Below are 19526 nucleotides of genomic sequence, written 5' to 3'. Positions count from 1 at the left end.
CTCAGCCCTCGAATCGAGAACCTCCAGGCCCAAATTTGATTGGCTGGATTCTGCAGGATTATTTGATGCCGACGATGAATTTCGCCCGAGTCACAAAATATAGGATGCTGACAATGAATTTCGCCTGTGTTGAGATCTTCTGGATCGATCCCACCAAGAGGGTATGAACCTGGTATTGCACCTTCCCTCGCCCACTCAATTGCTGTTATCTCAGTTCCTCCGTTCGCTTACAGTTTGCATCACATAGTTGGCGTCAAATTTGATCAAACATTTCCGGGAGCATCGGGTGAAACACTCATGCAGTTACCATGAGCAGCAAGGGATCCGAACCTGATCAGACAGGACCCTCGATGCTGCTGGTGGCAACATGAGCTACCCATGTCCAGCTGAGCCGATCCCAGCAGCAGGATCTTTGACTGGCACAAGTGATTGACCAGTACTTGAAGCTAAGATGACTAGACTGCAATGATGTGACAAAGAAGGGCCAGTGGTACTTTGCAGCATGATTGCTGCACACCACTCATGCATGCAATCAGTGCACGAGAAAGGCGCTTGCAACGCTGCAATAATTCTCACTGTGGGCGACGCCCCAAAAATAAAATGAACCGGTGGGTTTTTTTTTCGAAACGGAGGCAAAAGATTTGCCTCATCTCATTAATTAAGAAGAGTTTTAAATTACATGACCGACCGCCCATAGAGGGCCCGAAACCGATAAGCCTACTCTCGTGGCATAAGAGAACTCAGACGTTTGGCCCCTGCCAACCCCCAAAGTTTGACCTCCGCCTTGATTCTAGACGTGATTACATTTGGCATGGAGGACACCATCCTAAATACTCTCGCATTCCGCTCGTTCCAAATCTCCCAAGAAACCAACATGACGAGAGACGCGAGGCCCTTTCTCACATTATCATTGACGCCTACCATGTGGTGCCACCAATCGTTGACGTTGTTGAAGCTACTCCAGTCGGTGAGGTCCACACCGGTCAAACCCATCCAAGTCTTGATCTCCGTCCAAATGCGTACTGTGTATCGACAGCGGAAGATGATGTGTGCCGCCGTCTCTGGATCCCTCTTGCATAACTGGCATAGGCCGCAATTTGGCCATCCTCTCCGTTGAAGCCTGTCCGCCGTCCAGACACGGTCTTGAATGATAAGCCAAGCAAAGAATTTGTGCTTTGGCGGCGCCCAATTGTTCCACACTGCAGACTTCATTTTCGATGCAGTGGAGTCGTCGAGTTGAGCTTTGTAAGCCGACGATGCCGTGTACTCACCGGAAGGCGAAAGCTTCCAAACAATCTCATCATCCACCCCCTCATCAAGGAAGACCTCTCGTAATCCAACCCAAAGCTCATAGTATTCAAGGATGTGCTGGATTGTGAGCCCAGAATTTGTGTTGATGTTGGCAATCCACTTGTTGAGATCCAAAGCCCTATGGATGATGTCATTCTTGTGTTTGGAAATTGCAAAAATGGAGGGAGCGATGTCTTTTGGCTTGCGACCCCCAAGCCAAAGGGAGTGCCAAATAGAGGCCCTTTGCCCGTTGCCAACAGTGATGGAAGTGCACTCATAAAACAGCGTCATGTCCTCTTCATCGCACGGGTGCCCGAACCGGTGGTTTTATATGCCAAACAAACTAAAACCACATGTAGAGGGGGGAAAGGCGTAACAGATTGGGCGGCAGATTAGTTTGTTTAGCACCATGCTGCAGGCTACCACCATGCCATGGAACAGCAGCAGCTCCAGCTTTGCAAGTGGTTTCCTTAAGCATTAAAAAGGTGGTACAGGAGGCGAGGTGGTGACACCATGCGTAACCAGAACTGAACCCGATCGCCCCCAGTTGGGCAAAGCCCCCAACAACCACCTGCATCGGCCGAATGCTAGTGCCGTCCGTTCGTGCGGTGCGGTGCCCAATCACCCCTTTGCGCAACCAAAAGCTAGTGGCGTCTGTACGGGCCCACATGTCCGACCATATATGTATATATGTGTGCAGCGTCCTGTGCCTGCATTGGACTGCTCAGAGCAACACATTTAACACACGCAAATTACTAATACTAGAGAGAGATCGGGAGAAGGCATGGAGAGGGAGATTGGTGCAGAGTATGAGCTGAACGAGATAGACGGTGGCACGTTGCATGGCTCCGTGGGGAGCAGGCTCTCCCTGTTCGCGAGGGAGTTCAAGTGGAGAAGCAGCAGCTGGCATAGCAGCAGCGCCTTGAGGCTCCCCAACAATTGCTATGGCAGCAGCTTCGTCATCGACCCCAACGGAAGGTACGTACGCAAGATCAAGCTCTGTATATTAAGCTAGAATCCAAATAGGTGCTGAAAAAGAGGATTCACATGTTGCATTCGAAACCAATATCTGCTAACCGAGTGCTGGCCAGTTAGAGAAATTCTGCATGAGAATGGTGAGAGATGCATACCATGCAGAGGCATGGAAGCATGGAGCTAGCTAGGCAGCCATGGTTCTTGATGTTGAACGTGCTCTGCTCTGCTCTGCTGCAGATGGTACAGGATGTGGTCGAACATGATGTTCCTGTGGTCCATCTACTCCGTCTTCTACACCCCCTTCGCATTCTGCTTCTTCCGGGGCATCCCGGAGCACCTGCTGGACCTCGAGTGCGTGCAGCTCATCTTCCTCGCCGACGTCGCCGTCCACTTCTTCCTCGCCTACCGGGACCCTCACACCCACCGGGTGGTCTACGACCAGCAGAGGATCGCGCTACGGTCAGAGCTCACTTCTCACAGTCAACTCAAGACAGAATGGCAGTTTTCTGAATTTCTGAAAGTGTTCTTGCTTTTTCAGCTACATCAAGGGCAGCTTCGCTCTCGACATGCTCGGATGCTTCCCATGGGACGCCGTCTACAAGGTAAATTAACTTGGTTCACAATCTCGAGAACCAGTAGGATTAACATTTCTGCATCGGAAAGAATGAAAATGAAGTTGATACACCCACACACACCATGACAAACACCATTGCTGCTCCTTGTGTGGTCAGTTTACGGGGAGGATGGAGGTGGTGAGGTACCTGGTGTGGCTGCGGCTGTACAGGGCGAGGAAGATCCAGGGCTTCTTCAAGAAGATGGAGAAGGACATCCGCATCAGCTACCTCTTCACGCGGATCGCGAAGCTGGCCACCGTGGAGCTCTACTGCACGCACACCGCCGCCTGTGTCTTCTACTACCTCGCCACCACGCTGCCTCCGGCGCGCGAGGGGGGCACCTGGATCGGGAGCCTCACCATGGGCGACCAGAGCTACATCAACTTCAGGAAGGTCGACCTGCTCACCCGCTACATCACCTCCCTCTACCTCGCCATCGTCACCATGGCCACAGTCGGTAAGCATTTCTCGACGCCATGCATGTCGATGCCCTTCGTGACATAACATCAAGGTTACATGCACTTCTTGATCTGACACACACAAAAAAACAAAAACATGTGCAGGTTATGGTGATGTCCATGCGGTGAACCCGAGGGAGATGGTGTTCATCGTGGTGTACGTCTCCTTCAGCATGCTGCTTGGGGCGTACCTGATCGGGAACATGACGGCGCTCATCGTCAAGGGGTCCAGGACCGAGCGGTTCCGAGACAAGATGACGGAGCTCATCAGGTACATGAACAGGAACCGGCTGGGCAGCGACATCCGATCCCAGGTGAAGGCGCACCTGCTGCTGCAGTACGAGAGCAGCTACAAGAGAGACAGGATCGTCGACGACATACCGGCCGCTGTCCGATCCAAGGTACTGTTCAGGGCTTCAGGCTATTTTTTTTTCTCTGACCAAATAATAATACAGATGAGAAATTTTGATTAGTTTGAGCATTTTTGTTTTACACATCTCACAGACACTGTACCTGGACACGGTCTCAAAAGTGCACCTGTTCAGAGGATGCTCAGAAGACTTCCTGAGCCAGATTGTAAGAACTTGAGTAGATTCATGCTTGTCTCATTCCGGTTTATCTCAGCTAGACAATTCATCTAACTCTTCAGTTGATGGTTTCAGGTGGTTAAAATACAGGAAGAATTCTTCCTCCCTGGGGAAGTTATTTTGGAGCAAGGCACTGTGGTGGATCAGATATACATTGTGGCACATGGATGCTTGGTACTACTTTTCACTGAATTTAACTATCTCCATAAACCAAGAGAAAACATAACTCTACTGTATAACTGACCTCCACCTATCATGTTCCATGTGATCTTACAGGAAGAGATTGGCACCGGAGAAGGCGGATCAGAAGAGATCGTCTCAGAGCTGCTGCCCTACGACATAGTCGGCGATGTGGCCGTGATCTGCAACACTCGACAGCCATACACAGTTAGAGTCAGTGAACTCTGCAGCCTCTTGAGAATTGACAAGCAGTCCCTGACCAGCATCTTGCAAATGTACCTCAAGGATAGCCGTCAGATACTGAGCAACCTACTCAAGGTACATCCTAATTTAGCAGTAGAATCATAGTAAATATTAGCGCTTCGACGCAAAATATTAGCGGTACTGAAGCATTTCTTCTGCAGGGGAAACGAACCGAGTCAAAGGGGAAGCAACTGGAATCAGATATCACATACCTGATAGCAAAGCAAGAAGCTGACCTGGTCCTTGGAGTCAACAATGCTGCCTACCATGGAGACTTGTTTCGGTTGAAAGGCTTGATCGGTGCAGGAGCAGATCCAAGTAAACCGGACTACGACGGGAGGACCTCCTTGGTACGTGAACTCTTGCAGATTAATCATCAAGTAAAATTATATTACAGGAGTAAAAGTTAACTGCGAAAATCGTCAGTCAAGATTCTATTCACACACTAATAACTATTCAACTTTTTCCACATCTTTGTCTTGCAGCATGTGGCTGCATCAAGAGGATACGAAGACATCGTCAGGTTCCTTATCAAGCGAGGAGCAAAGGTCAACAGCATAGGTACGACTTCTTTTTTCCATTTTAAGAAGAAACAGTTCAAATCACTAACACACACACACATATCTGATGAATGCAGATAAGTCTGGGAAGTCGCCGCTGCTGGAAGCGGTGAAATCAGGGCACGAGAGGATCATCTCGCTGCTGGTGGCGCACGGCGCAGCGCTGAATCTGGAGGACGCAGGAGGCTACCTGTGCAGGGTGGTCGCCCAGGGCAAGATCGACCTGCTGAGGAGGCTGCTCAGGTTCGGCATCGACCCCAACTGCAGGAACTACGACCGGAGGACGCCGCTCCACGTCGCCGCCAGCGAGGGCCTGCACCTCGTCGCCGGGATGCTGGTGGAGTTCGGTGCTGACCTTGTGGCCGCAGACAGGTGGGGCAACACCCCGCTCGACGAAGCACGACGGTGCGGGTGCAAGCCGCTGGTGAGGATCCTGGAGCAGGCTAGGGCTGCTGCTGCTCCAGCCGATCAGTGATAAGGTGCATCAGTCCATTTGGCTGGCAGGACATCTGTAAACTGTAGTAGTTCATGTAGGCTAGGGGTAGGAACTATTATTGGCAATGCAATATTCTTTCTGAGGGCAACGAGAGCATCTATCATGGATTCATTTCAAAGAGAAGTAGCTTGTGAGAGTAACAATGGCAGGCAAAGCAAACGGATGGAGGGGTGGAAAAAATGGCTTTCTTCCCCGCGCTCCTGCGACGCGCCGCCCCGGCGCCTGCAGCCACCCAAGCCGCCGCCGCTAGCCCTCCGCCTGCTCCGCCCTCCCCTCCAACGCCGGTCTTCCCTCCCGGATTCGCGCTCCCTAGATACGGGCGGGAGGCGCTGGTCCTCTCCCTCTTCCCGCAGCTGACACAGGAGGTGTCAGATCTGGATTCGCCGCTGCGCGAGGCTGCTGCTTCCAGCGGCTCCTTCGTCCCAGATTCACAGCCGGTTGCGGCTCCTCGCGGATCCTCTGCTGCCCCTGGCGCGGCGGACGCGGAGCGCAGAGTCAGGTTCACCCTCAATGCGACCGTGCTGGAATCCACCCCACCTGCGCCCATTCAAGGTGCTCTCCGGCCCTGCATCAAGTCGATGCCTGACCGCACCTTCGCGCCGCCCACGCCCGATGTGCCAATCAGTGAAGGAGCGAGCAGCGATGAGGGCTGGCAGCTGGTGAGGCCATCGTACTGGTGGAGGACCCAATCCCACAACCAGCAACATTCAGGAAGGAGATCCTCTGCTACCTTTTCTTCCTCCAGCCGTGAGGGTTTCGTCAAGCTCAAAGGACGAAATCACTATTCTGACTTTTTTAACAATCTTTGTCACAAAATGAACTTGACATGAAAGTATTTCACAATCTGACCCTTTTAGCAACGCCATAGCCTGTGGTATTTCTTCTTCATATAAAAACGCCGAAGTAGCTCGCGTTTCGGACCCATATACGAACCCCAAGCTAGCTAGCGCTTCCGACCCACATGGAAACGCCAAGCACGTTGGCATTTCCGCCCAGGCCGAAACGCCATGATCATTGGCGTTTGTAGCATAAACTCCCGTCGCCGTCCCAAAGTACTTGGCACACTGCAGGCACCAACCTATACAACTAGGCTGTCGATCTATTGTGGGAGCCCGTTTCGTTTCTTCATTTTGTACTGAGATGAACTGAAGCACTGACTGTTGGCTAATGGCTGTACTCAACTTTGTGTTTTGCAGAGCTGCTGCATCTCCCTCCGAACTCCAAGGACGCCGCCATCTTCAGCCCCGGTGGCGACAAGGGCACCGCTGCAGCTCCAGGTGACTGTGCCTTCCGTTTCCTTAGCTCCACTCTTCTCCTCCTGTTGATTCATTAGCACGGTGAAAACTATGTACGGTACATCGAGCGTAACCCGGCGAAAGATGTTTGAACCATAGCCCATGTGCTTGTTGCCATCAATGGCGCTTTTCACAGGCTTTTTCCCTTGCCGTAATGTACGTGTGTCTGGAAATTAATCAAGCCGGTTACTCATTGCTCCTGCAACACTGATGTCCTTCCGTAGTCCTGTTGTCTGTCACTCTTTCTGATCTCTGATGTACTAACAAGCACCGGTTTCGCTTTCCTCGCAGCCAAGGACAACACGGCGTCGACGGCCAACTCCCGTGCGCAGCAGGCCGCCAGCGCCGGCACCGCCTCCTCGACGGCGACCGCCGGCGTCGCACTGACGGCGTTGCTCGCCGGCTACCTTGCGCTGCTCCTAAGCGCGGACTTCCTGGCGACCGTCGCCTCCTTCTAGTCCATCTCCGAACATGTTGTGGCAACGCCACGGGCTGCATGCAAACTATCGGCTACAAACGCCAAGAATCATGGCGTTTCGGCCTGGGTGGCAACGCCAACGTGCTTGGCGTTTCCATGTGGGTCGGAAGCGCTAGCTAGCTTGGCGTTCGTATGTGGGTTTGAAACGCGAGCTACTTCGGCGTTTTTATATGGAGAAGAAACGCCACGAGCTGTGGCGTTGCTAAAAGGGTCAGATCGTGAAATACTTTCATGTCGAGTTCACTTTGTGGCAAAGATTGTTGAAAATGTCAGAATAGTGATTTCGGCCAAGCTCAAACACCGGGTTTGCCATCGATGCTTGGACAGAGGGCACTGTAAGGCCAGCTGCCGCAATCCGTTCAGTGCCTCCGTTGTCGGCGGTTTGGCCACCGGGCGCGGCACTGCTCCACCCCCCCCCCCCCGGGCGGGGCGCTACGGGACTGTAGACAGTAAGGCGCGCTCTCGCGGCCACCACGAGCCGGCGAACTACTTCCACGAGGACAGAGTCAGACATGATGGTGGTCATGATGATGACCGTCGTGGGCACCGCGATGCCCAGGAGAGCAGGCAATCCTCTTGGCATGACCTCATCTTCCGTAACCGCTCCAGGGCTCCAGAAAGGCGATGAGATGATGGCCGCCGCGACGACCGGCGTGACTCGCGTCATGGTGGCAACAGGCGCCGTGGCGCGGAGCGGGAGCTGCCTGATGCCCGTCGCGCCGATGCTGCGCGCGTGCAATGCTTGCCTGATGATTTGGTCATTCCGGCCTCTGGAAGACGCCCCAGGCATCGCTCGGCTAAGCGACCGGCAAGCAGCGACGAAGAAGACAGCCTCAAAGATCACCACTCTGGCAGCTGCAGGCGCTCGTTCCCTCCATCGCCGCGTACCACGTCCTCGGACATCATCGAGATCAAAACCACCTCCTCTGCCTCGTCCTGGCTACGTAAGGCGGCGTCCTGCTTCGGGACACATGTGCAGCCATCCTCAACGCTGGACGACAAGGTGTCCCCTGTTGGGGAACGTTGCAGAAAACAAAAATTTTCCTACTCGTTTCACCAAGATCATCTAGGAGTTCATCTAGCAACGAGTCATTGGATGCATCTACGTACCTTGTAGATCGCGCACGAAAGCGTTCAAAAGAACGGTGATGATGTAGTCGTACTCGACGTGATCCAAATCACCGATGACCAGCGCCGAACGGACGGCACCTCCGCGTTCAACACACGTACGGAACAGCCACGTCTCCTCCTTCTTGATCCAGCAAGGGAGGGAGGAGAGGTTGAGGGAGATGGCACCAGCAGCAGCACGACGTCGTGGTGTTGATGGAGCTGCAGTACTCCGGCAGAGCTTCGCTAAGCACTATGGAGGTGGAGGAGGTGTTGGGGAGGGAGAAGGAGGCAACCAAAGGCCAAGGCGTTCAGGTATGAAGTCCCTCCTCTCCCCCACTATATATAGGAGGGCCAAGGGGGGTGGGTGCGCAGCCTAGGAGATCCAATCTCCTATGGCCGGCGGCCAAGGGGAGGTTTCCCTCCCCCCCAAGGCACCTAGGAGGTGCCTTCCCCTCCTAGGACTCTTCCCCCTCTAAACCCTAGGCGCATGGGCCTATGTGGGGCTGGTGCCCTTGGCCCATTAGGCCAAGGCGCACCCCCTTACAGCCCATGTGGCCCCCCGGGACAGGTGGACCCACCCGGTGGACCCCCGGGACCCTTCCGGTGGTCCCGGTACAATACCGATAACCCCGAAACTTGTCCCGATGCCCGAAACAGGACTTCCCATATATAAATCTTTACCTCCGGACCATTCCGGAACTCCTCGTGATGTTCGGGATCTCATCCGGGACTCCGAACAACATTCGGGTTACTGCATATACATATCCCTACAACCCTAGCGTAACTGAACCTTAAGTGTGTAGACCCTACGGGTTCGGGAGACAAGCAGACATGACTGAGACGACTCTCCGGTCAATAACCAACAGCGGGATCTGGATACCCATGTTGGCTCCCACATGCTCCACGATGATCTCATCGGATGAACCACGATGTCGAGGATTCAATCAACCCCGTACGCTATTCCCTTTGTCTATCGATATGTTACTTGCCCGAGATTCGATCGTCGGTATCCCAATACCTCGTTCAATCTCGTTACCGGCAAGTCACTTTACTCGTACCGTAATGCATGATCCCGTGACCAGACACTTGGTCACTCTGAGCTCATTATGATGATGCATTACCGAGTGGGCCCAGTGATACCTCTCCGTCATACGGAGTGACAAATCCCAGTCTTGATCCATGTCACCCAACAGACACTTTCGGAGATACCCGTAGTCTACCTTTATAGTCACCCAGTTACGTTGTGACGTTTGGCATACCCAAAGCACTCCTACGATATCCGGGAGTTACACGATCTCATGGTCTAAGGAAAAGATACTTGACATTGGAAAACTTTAGCAAACGAACTATACGATCTTGTGCTATGTTTAGAATTGGGTCTTGTCCATCACATCATTCTCCTAATGATGTGATCTCGTTATCAATGACATCCAGTGTCCATAGTCAGGAAACCATGACTATCTGTTGATCAACGAGCTAGTCAACTAGAGACTCACTAGGGACATGTTGGTGTCTGTTATTCACACATGTATTACGATTTCCGGATAACACAATTATAGCATGAATAAAGACAATTATCATGAACAAGGAAATATAATAATAATGCTTTTATTATTGCCTCTAGGGCATATTTCCAACAGTCTCCCACTTGCACTAGAGTCAATAATCTAGTTACATTGTGATGAATCGAACACCCATGGAATTCTGGTGTTGATCATGTTTTGCTCTAGGGAGAGGTTTAGTCAACGGATCTGCTATATTCAGGTCCGTATGTACTTTACAAATCTCTATGTATCCATCTTGAACATTTTCACGAATGGAGTTGAAGCGACGCTTGATGTGCCTTGTCTTCTTGTGAAACCTGGGCTCCTTGGCAAGTGCAATAGCTCCAGTGTTGTCACAGAAGAGCTTGATTGGCCCCGACGCATTGGGTATGACTCCTAGGTCGGTGATGAACTCCTTCACCCATATTGCTTCATGTGCTGCCTCCGAGGCTGCCATGTACTCCGCTTCACATGTAGATCCCGCCACGACGCTTTGCTTGCAACTGCACCAGCTTACTGCCCCACCATTCAAAATATACACACATCCGGTTTGTGACTTAGAGTCATCCAGATCTGTGTCGAAGCTAGCGTCGACGTAACCCTTTACGACGAGCTCTTCGTCACCTCCATAAACGAGAAACATTTCCTTAGTCCTTTTCAGGTACTTCAGGATATTCTTGACCGCTGTCCAGTGTTCCTTGCCGGGATTACTTTGGTACCTTCCTACCAAACTGACGGCAAGGTTAACATCAGGTCTGGTACACAGCATGGCATACATAATAGAACCTATGGCTGAGGCATAGGGGATGACGCTCATCTCTTCTATATCTTCTGCCGTGGTCGGACATTGAGCTGAGCTCAATTTCACACCTTGTAGCACAGGCAAGAACCCCTTCTTGGATTGATCCATATTGAACTTCTTCAATATCTTATCAAGGTATGTGCTTTGTGAAAGACCTATGAGGCGTCTTGATCTATCTCTATAGATTTTGATGCCTAATATATAAGCAGCTTCTCCAAGGTCCTTCATTGAAAAACTTTTATTCAAGTAGGCCTTGATGCTGTCCAAGAGTTCTATATCATTTCCCATCAAAAGTATGTCATCTACATATAATATGAGAAATGCTACAGAGCTCCCACTCACTTTCTTGTAAACGCAGGCTTCTCCATAAGTCTGTGTAAACCCAAACGCTTTGATCATCTCATCAAAGCGAATGTTCCAACTCCGAGATGCTTGCACCAGCCCATAAATCGAGCGTTGGAGCTTGCACACTTTGTCAGCATTCTCAGGATCGACAAAACCTTCCGGCTGCATCATATACAATTCTTCCTTAAGGAAACCATTAAGGAATGCCGTTTTGACGTCCATTTGCCATATTTCGTAATCATAGAATGCGGCAATTGCTAACATGATTCGAACGGACTTCAGCTTCGCTACCGGTGAGAAAGTCTCATCGTAGTCAACCCCTTGAACTTGTCGATAACCCTTAGCGACAAGCCGAGCTTTATAGATGGTCACATTACCATCCGCGTCTGTCTTCCTCTTAAAGATCCATTTATTTTCTATGGCTCGCCGCTCAACGGGCAAGTCAGTCAAAGTCCATACTTTGTTTTCATACATGGATCCTATCTCGGATTTCATGGCTTCTAGCCATTTGTCGGAATCCGGGCCCGCCATCGCTTCTTCATAGTTCGAAGGTTCACCGTTGTCTAACAACATGATTTCCAAGACAGGGTTGCCGTACCACTCTGGTGCGGAACGTGTCCTTGTGGACCTTCGAATTTCAGTAGGGGCTTGATCAGAAGTATCTTGATCATTATCATTAACTTCCTCTCTAGTCGGTGCTGGCACCTCAGAAACATTTTCTTGAGTTGCGCCATTTTCCGGTTCAAGAGGTAATACTTCATCAAGCTCTACTTTCCTCCCACTTACTTCTTTCGAGAGAAACTCTTTCTCCAGAAAGGACCCATTCTTGGCAACAAAGATCTTGCCTTCGGATCTGAGGTAGAAGGTGTACCCAATAGTTTCTTTTGGGTACCCTATGAAGACGCATTTTTCCGATTTGGGTTCGAGCTTTTCAGGTTGAAGTTTCTTGACATAAGCATCGCATCCCCAAACTTTTAGAAACGACAGCTTAGGTTTCTTCCCAAACCATAATTCATACGGTGTCGTCTTAATGGATTTCGACGGAGCCCTATTTAAAGTGAATGCGGCAGTCTCTAAAGCATAGCCCCAAAAGGAAAGCGGTAAATCGGTAAGAGACATCATAGATCGTACCATATCTAATAGAGTGCGATTACGATGTTCGGACACACCATTACGCTGAGGTGTTCCAGGCGGCGTGAGTTGTGAAACTATTCCACATTTTCTTAAGTGTGTGCCAAACTCGTGACTCAAGTATTCTCCTCCACGATCTGATCGTAGAAACTTGATTTTCCTGTCACGTTGATTTTCAACCTCACTCTGAAATTCCTTGAACTTTTCAAAGGTTTCAGACTTGTGTTTCATTAAGTAGATATACCCATACCTACTTAAATCATCAGTGAGGGTGAGAACATAGCGATAGCCACCGCGAGCCTCAACACTCATTGGACCGCACACATCGGTATGTACGATTTCCAATAAGTCGGTTGCTCGCTCCATTGTTCCTGAGAACGGAGTCTTGGTCATTTTACCCATAAGGCATGGTTCGCACGTGTCAAATGATTCATAATCAAGAGACTCTAAAAGTCCATCAGCATGGAGCTTCTTCATGCGTTTGACACCTATGTGACCAAGGCGGCAGTGCCACAAGTATGTGGAACTATCATTATCAACCTTACTTCTTTTGGTACTCACATTATGAATATGTGTAGCATCACGTTCGAGATTCATAAGGAATAAACCATTCACCATAGGAGCATGACCATAAAACATATCTCTCATAAAAATGGAACAACCATTATTCTCAGATTTAAAAGAGTAGCCATCTCGAATTAAACGAGATCCCGATACAATGTTCATGCTCAAAGCTGGCACTAAATAACAATTTTTAAGGTTTAAAACTAATCCCGAAGGGAGATGCAGAGGTAGCGTGCCGACGGCGATCACATTGACCTTGGAACCATTCCCGACGCGCATCGTCACCTCGTCCTTTGCCAGTTTCCGTTTATTCCGCAGCCCCTGCTTTGAGTTACAAATGTGAGCAACTGCACCGGTATCAAATACCTAGGAGCTACTACGGGCACTAGTAAGGTACACATCAATTACATGTATATCACATATACCTTTTGTTTTGCCGGCCTTCTTATCCGCTAAGTACTTGGGGCAGTTCCGCTTCCAGTGACCGCTTCCCTTGCAATAAAAGCACTCAGTCTCAGGCTTGGGTCCATTCTTTGGCTTCTTCCCGGCAGCTTGCTTGCCGGGCGCGGCAACCTCCTTGCCGTCCTTCTTGAAGTTCTTTTTACCCTTGCCTTTCTTGAACTTAGTGGTTTTATTGACCATCAACACTTGATGTTCCTTCCTGACTTCTACCTCTGCTGATTTCAGCATAGCAAATACTTCAGGAATGGTCTTTTCCATCCCCTGCATATTGAAGTTCATCACAAAGCTCTTGTAGCTTGGTGGAAGCGACTGGAGGATTCTGTCAATGACCGCATCATCCGGGAGATTAACTCCCAGCTGAGTCAAGCGGTTATGCAACCCAGACATAGTGAGTATGTGCTCACTGACAGAACTGTTTTCCTCCATCTTACAGCTGAAGAATTTGTCGGAGACTTCATATCTCTCGACCCGGGCATGAGTTTGGAAAACCATTTTCAGCTCTTCGAACATCTCATATGCTCCATGTCTCTCAAAACGCTTTTGGAGCCCCGGCTCTAGGCTGTAAAGCATGCCGCACTGAACGAGGGAGTAGTCATCGGAACGTGCCTGCCAAGCGTTCATAACATCTTGTTCTGTAGGGAGAACGGGTGCGTCACCAAGCGGTGCTTGTAGGACATAATCTTTCTTGGCAGCTATGAGGATGATCCTCAGGTTCTGGACCCAGTCCGTATAGTTGCTGCCATCGTCTTTCAGCTTAGTTTTCTCTAGGAACGCGTTGAAGTTGAGGACTACGTTGGCCATTTGATCTACAAGACATATTGTAAAATATTTAGACTAAGTTCATGATAATTAAGTTCAACTAATCAAATTATTAGTGAACTCCCACTTAGATTAGACATCCCTCCAGTCATCTAAGTATTACATGATCCGAGTTAACTAGACCGTGTCCGATCATCACGTGAGACAGACTAGTCAACGTCGGTGAACATCTTCATGTTGATCGTATCTTCTATACGACTCATGCTCGACCTTTCGGTCTTCTGTGTTCCGAGGCCATGTCTGTACATGCTAGGCTCGTCAAGTCAACCTAAGTGTTTGCATGTGTAAATCTGTCTTACACCCGTTGTATGTGAACGTCTGAATAAAACACCCGATCATCACGTGGTGTTTTTGAAACAGCGAACTGTCGCAACGGTGCACAGTTAGGGGGAACACTTCTTGAAATTAGTATGAGGGATCACCTTATTTACTACCGTCGTTCTAAGTAAACAAGATGCAAAACATGATAAACATCACATGCAATCAAATAATAAGCGTGACATGATATGGCCAATATCACATAGCTCCTTTGATCTCCATCTTGGGGCTCCATGATCATCTTGTCACCGGCTTGACACCATGATCTCCATCATCATGATCTCCATCATCGTGTCTCCATGAAGTTGCTCGCCAACTATTACTTCTACTACTATGGCTAACACATTTAGCAATAAAGTAAAGTAATTTACATGGCGTTTCTCGATGACACGCAGGTCATTAAAAGAATAAAGACAACTCCTATGGCTCCTGCCGGTTGTCATACTCATCGACATGCAAGTCATGAATCCTATTACAATAGCATGAACATCTCATACATCACATATAGATCATTCATCATTCATCACAACTTTGGCCATATCATATCACAAACCACTTGCTGCAAAAACAAGTTAGACGTCCTCTAATTGTTGTTGCAAGTTTTACGTGGCTGAATTAGGGTTCTAGCAAGAACATTTTCTTACCTACGTTAAAGCCACAACGTGATTTGTCAACTTCTATTTACCCTTCATAAGGACCCTGTTCATCGATTCCGCTCCAACTAAAGTAGGAGAGACAGACACCCGCCAGCCACCTTATGCAACTGGTGCATGTTAGTCGGTGGAACCGGTCTCACGTAAGCGTACGTGTAAGGTTGGTCCGGGCCGCTTCATCCCACAATACCGCTGAAGCAAGAAAGGACTAGTAACGGCAAGAAAGTTGACAAATCTACGCCCACAACAAATTGTGTTCTACTCGCGCAAGAAGAACTACGCATAGACCTAGCTCATGATGCCACTGTTGGGGAACGTTGCAGAAAACAAAAATTTTCCTACTCGTTTCACCAAGATCATCTAGGAGTTCATCTAGCAACGAGTCATTGGATGCATCTACGTACCTTGTAGATCGCGCACGGAAGCGTTCAAAAGAACGGTGATGATGTAGTCGTACTCGACGTGATCCAAATCACCGATGACCAGCGCCGAACGGACGGCACCTCCGCGTTCAACACACGTACGGAACAGCCACGTCTCCTCCTTCTTGATCCAGCAAGGGAGGGAGGAGAGGTTGAGGGAGATGGCACCAGCAGCAGCACGACGGCGTGGTGTTGATGGAGCTGCAGTACTCCGGCAGAGCTTCGCTAAGCACTATGGAGGAGGAGGAGGTGTTGGGGAGGGAGAAGGAGGCAACCAAAGGCCAAGGCGTTCAGGTATGAAGTCCCTCCTCTCCCCCACTATATATAGGAGGGCCAAGGGGGGTGGGTGCGCAGCCTAGGAGATCCAATCTCCTATGGCCGGCGGCCAAGGGGAGGTTTCCCTCCCCCCCAAGGCACCTAGGAGGTGCCTTCCCCTCCTAGGACTCTTCCCCATCTAAACCCTAGGCGCATGGGCCTATGTGGGGCTGGTGCCCTTGGCCCATTAGGCCAAGGCGCACCCCCTTACAGCCCATGTGGCCCCCCGGGACAGGTGGACCCACCCGGTGGACCCCCGGGACCCTTCCGGTGGTCCCGGTACAATACCGATAACCCCGAAACTTGTCCCGATGCCCGAAACAGGACTTCCCATATATAAATCTTTACCTCCGGACCATTCCGGAACTCCTCGTGACGTCCGGGATCTCATCCGGGACTCCGAACAACATTCGGGTTACTGCATATACATATCCCTACAACCCTAGCGTAACTGAACCTTAAGTGTTTAGACCCTACGGGTTCGGGAGACAAGCAGACATGACCGAGACGACTCTCCGGTCAATAACCAACAGCGGGATCTGGATACCCATGTTGGCTCCCACATGCTCCACGATGATCTCATCGGATGAACCACGATGTTGAGGATTCAATCAACCCCGTACGCTATTCCCTTTGTCTATCGATATGTTACTTGCCCGAGATTCGATCGTCGGTATCCCAATACCTCGTTCAATCTCGTTACCGGCAAGTCACTTTACTCATACCGTAATGCATGATCCCGTGACCAGACACTTGGTCACTCTGAGCTCATTATGATGATGCATTACCGAGTGGGCCCAGTGATACCTCTCCGTCATACGGAGTGACAAATCCCAGTCTTGATCCATGTCACCCAACAGACACTTTCGGAGATACCCGTAGTCTACCTTTATAGTCACCCAGTTACGTTGTGACGTTTGGCATACCCAAAGCACTCCTACGATATCCGGGAGTTACACGATCTCATGGTCTAAGGAAAAGATACTTGACATTGGAAAACTTTAGCAAACGAACTATACGATCTTGTGCTATGTTTAGAATTGGGTCTTGTCCATCACATCATTCTCCTAATGATGTGATCTCGTTATCAATGACATCCAGTGTCCATAGTCAGGAAACCATGACTATCTGTTGATCAACGAGCTAGTCAACTAGAGACTCACTAGGGACATGTTGGTGTCTGTTATTCACACATGTATTACGATTTCCGGATAACACAATTATAGCATGAATAAAGACAATTATCATGAACAAGGAAATATAATAATAATGCTTTTATTATTGCCTCTAGGGCATATTTCCAACAGTCTCCCACTTGCACTAGAGTCAATAATCTAGTTACATTGTGATGAATCGAACACCCATGGAATTCTGGTGTTGATCATGTTTTGCTCTAGGGAGAGGTTTAGTCAACGGATCTGCTATATTCAGGTCCATATGTACTTTACAAATCTCTATGTCTCCATCTTGAACATTTTCACGAATGGAGTTGAAGCGACGCTTGATGTGCCTTGTCTTCTTGTGAAACCTGGGCTCCTTGGCAAGTGCAATAGCTCCAGTGTTATCACAGAAGAGCTTGATCGGCCCCGACGCATTGGGTATGACTCCTAGGTCGGTGATGAACTCCTTCACCCATATTGCTTCATGTGCTGCCTCCGAGGCTGCCATGTACTCCGCTTCACATGTAGATCCCGCCACGACGCTTTGCTTGCAACTGCACCAGCTTACTGCCCCACCATTCAAAATATACACGTATCCGGTTTGTGACTTAGAGTCATCCAGATCTGTGTCGAAGCTAGCGTAGACGTAACCCTTTACGACGAGCTCTTCGTCACCTCCATAAACGAGAAACATTTCCTTAGTCCTTTTCAGGTACTTCAGGATATTCTTGACCGCTGTCCAGTGTTCCTTGCCGGGATTACTTTGGTACCTTCCTACCAAACTGACGGCAAGGTTAACATCAGGTCTGGTACACAGCATGGCATACATAATAGAACCTATGGCTGAGGCATAGGGGATGACGCTCATCTCTTCTATATCTTCTGCCGTGGTCGGACATTGAGCTGAGCTCAATTTCATACCTTGTAACACAGGCAAGAACCCCTTCTTGGATTGATCCATATTGAACTTCTTCAATATCTTATCAAGGTATGTGCTTTGTGAAAGACCTATGAGGCGTCTTGATCTATCTCTATAGATTTTGATGCCTAATATATAAGCAGCTTCTCCAAGGTCCTTCATTGAAAAACTTTTATTCAAGTAGGCCTTGATGCTATCCAAGAGTTCTATATCATTTCCCATCAACAGTATGTCATCTACATATAATATGAGAAATGCTACAGAGCTCCCACTCACTTTCTTGTAAACGCAGGCTTCTCCATAATTCTGTGTAAACCCAAACGCTTTGATCATCTCATCAAAGCGAATGTTCCAACTCCGAGATGCTTGCACCAGCCCATAAATCGAGCGTTGGAGCTTGCACACTTTGTGAGCATTCTTAGGATCGACAAAACCTTCCGGCTGTATCATATACAATTCTTCCTTAAGGAAACCATTAAGGAATGCCGTTTTGACGTCCATTTGCCATATTTCGTAATCATAGAATGCGGCAATTGCTAACATGATTCGGATGGACTTCAGCTTCGCTACCGGTGAGAAAGTCTCATTGTAGTCAACCCCTTGAACTTGTCGATAACCCTTAGCGACAAGCCGAGCTTTATAGATGGTCACATTACCATCCGCGTCTGTCTTCCTCTTAAAGATCCATTTATTTTCTATGGCTCGCCGCTCAATGGGCAAGTTAGTCAAAGTCCATACTTTGTTTTCATACATGGATCCTATCTCGGATTTCATGGCTTCTAGCCATTTGTCGGAATCCGGGCCCGCCATCGCTTCTTCATAGTTCGAAGGTTCACCGTTGTCTAACAACATGATTTCCAAGACAGGGTTGCCGTACCACTCTGGTGCGGAACGTGTCCTTGTGGACCTTCGAATTTCAGTAGGGGCTTGATCAGAAGTATCTTGATCATTATCATTAACTTCCTCTCTAGTCGGTGCTGGCACCTCAGAAACATTTTCTTGAGTTGCGCCATTTTCCGGTTCAAGAGGTAATACTTCATCAAGCTCTACTTTCCTCCCACTTACTTCTTTCGAGAGAAACTCTTTCTCCAGAAAGGACCCATTCTTGGCAACAAAGATCTTGCCTTCGGATCTGAGGTAGAAGGTGTACCCAATAGTTTCTTTTGGGTACGCTATGAAGACGCATTTTTCCGATTTGGGTTCGAGCTTTTCAGGTTGAAGTTTCTTGACATAAGCATCGCATCCCCAAACTTTTAGAAACGACAGCTTAGGTTTCTTCCCAAACCATAATTCATACGGTGTCGTCTTAACGGATTTCGACGGAGCCCTATTTAAAGTGAATGCGGCAGTCTCTAAAGCATAGCCCCAAAAGGAAAGCGGTAAATCGGTAAGAGACATCATAGATCGTACCATATCTAATAGAGTGCGATTACGACGTTCGGACACACCATTACGCTGAGGTGTTCCAGGCGGCGTGAGTTGTGAAACTATTCCACATTTTCTTAAGTGTGTGCCAAACTCGTGACTCAAGTATTCTCCTCCACGATCTGATCGTAGAAACTTGATTTTCCTGTCACGTTGATTTTCAACCTCACTCTGAAATTCCTTGAACTTTTCAAAGGTTTCAGACTTGTGTTTCATTAAGTAGATATACCCATACCTACTTAAATCATCAGTGAGGGTGAGAACATAGCGATAGCCACCGCGAGCCTCAACACTCATTGGACCGCACACATCGGTATGTATGATTTCCAATAAGTCGGTTGCTCGCTCCATTGTTCCTGAG

The 19526-nt window shown here is 49.1% G+C and overlaps 1 protein-coding gene across 1 annotated transcript; it reads left to right on the top strand.

Moving 5' to 3' along the window:
- Positions 1–1999: 1999 nt before the first annotated feature.
- Positions 2000–5514, top strand: LOC123045571 (potassium channel KOR2). The gene is made up of 11 exons (XM_044468680.1): positions 2000–2268; positions 2503–2724; positions 2804–2867; positions 2997–3336; positions 3443–3738; positions 3842–3913; positions 4000–4098; positions 4201–4422; positions 4509–4697; positions 4833–4908; positions 4985–5514. The coding sequence occupies exons 1-11, from the start codon at positions 2075–2077 to the stop codon at positions 5380–5382; spliced, it is 2172 nt and encodes a 723-aa protein (XP_044324615.1). The 5' UTR covers positions 2000–2074; the 3' UTR covers positions 5383–5514.
- Positions 5515–19526: the final 14012 nt, after the last annotated feature.

The sequence above is a fragment of the Triticum aestivum genome, chromosome 2B, assembly GCF_018294505.1.
Source record: "Triticum aestivum cultivar Chinese Spring chromosome 2B, IWGSC CS RefSeq v2.1, whole genome shotgun sequence".
Lineage (NCBI taxonomy): Eukaryota > Viridiplantae > Streptophyta > Magnoliopsida > Poales > Poaceae > Triticum > Triticum aestivum.
This window is presented reverse-complemented; position numbering and strand designations above follow the sequence as displayed.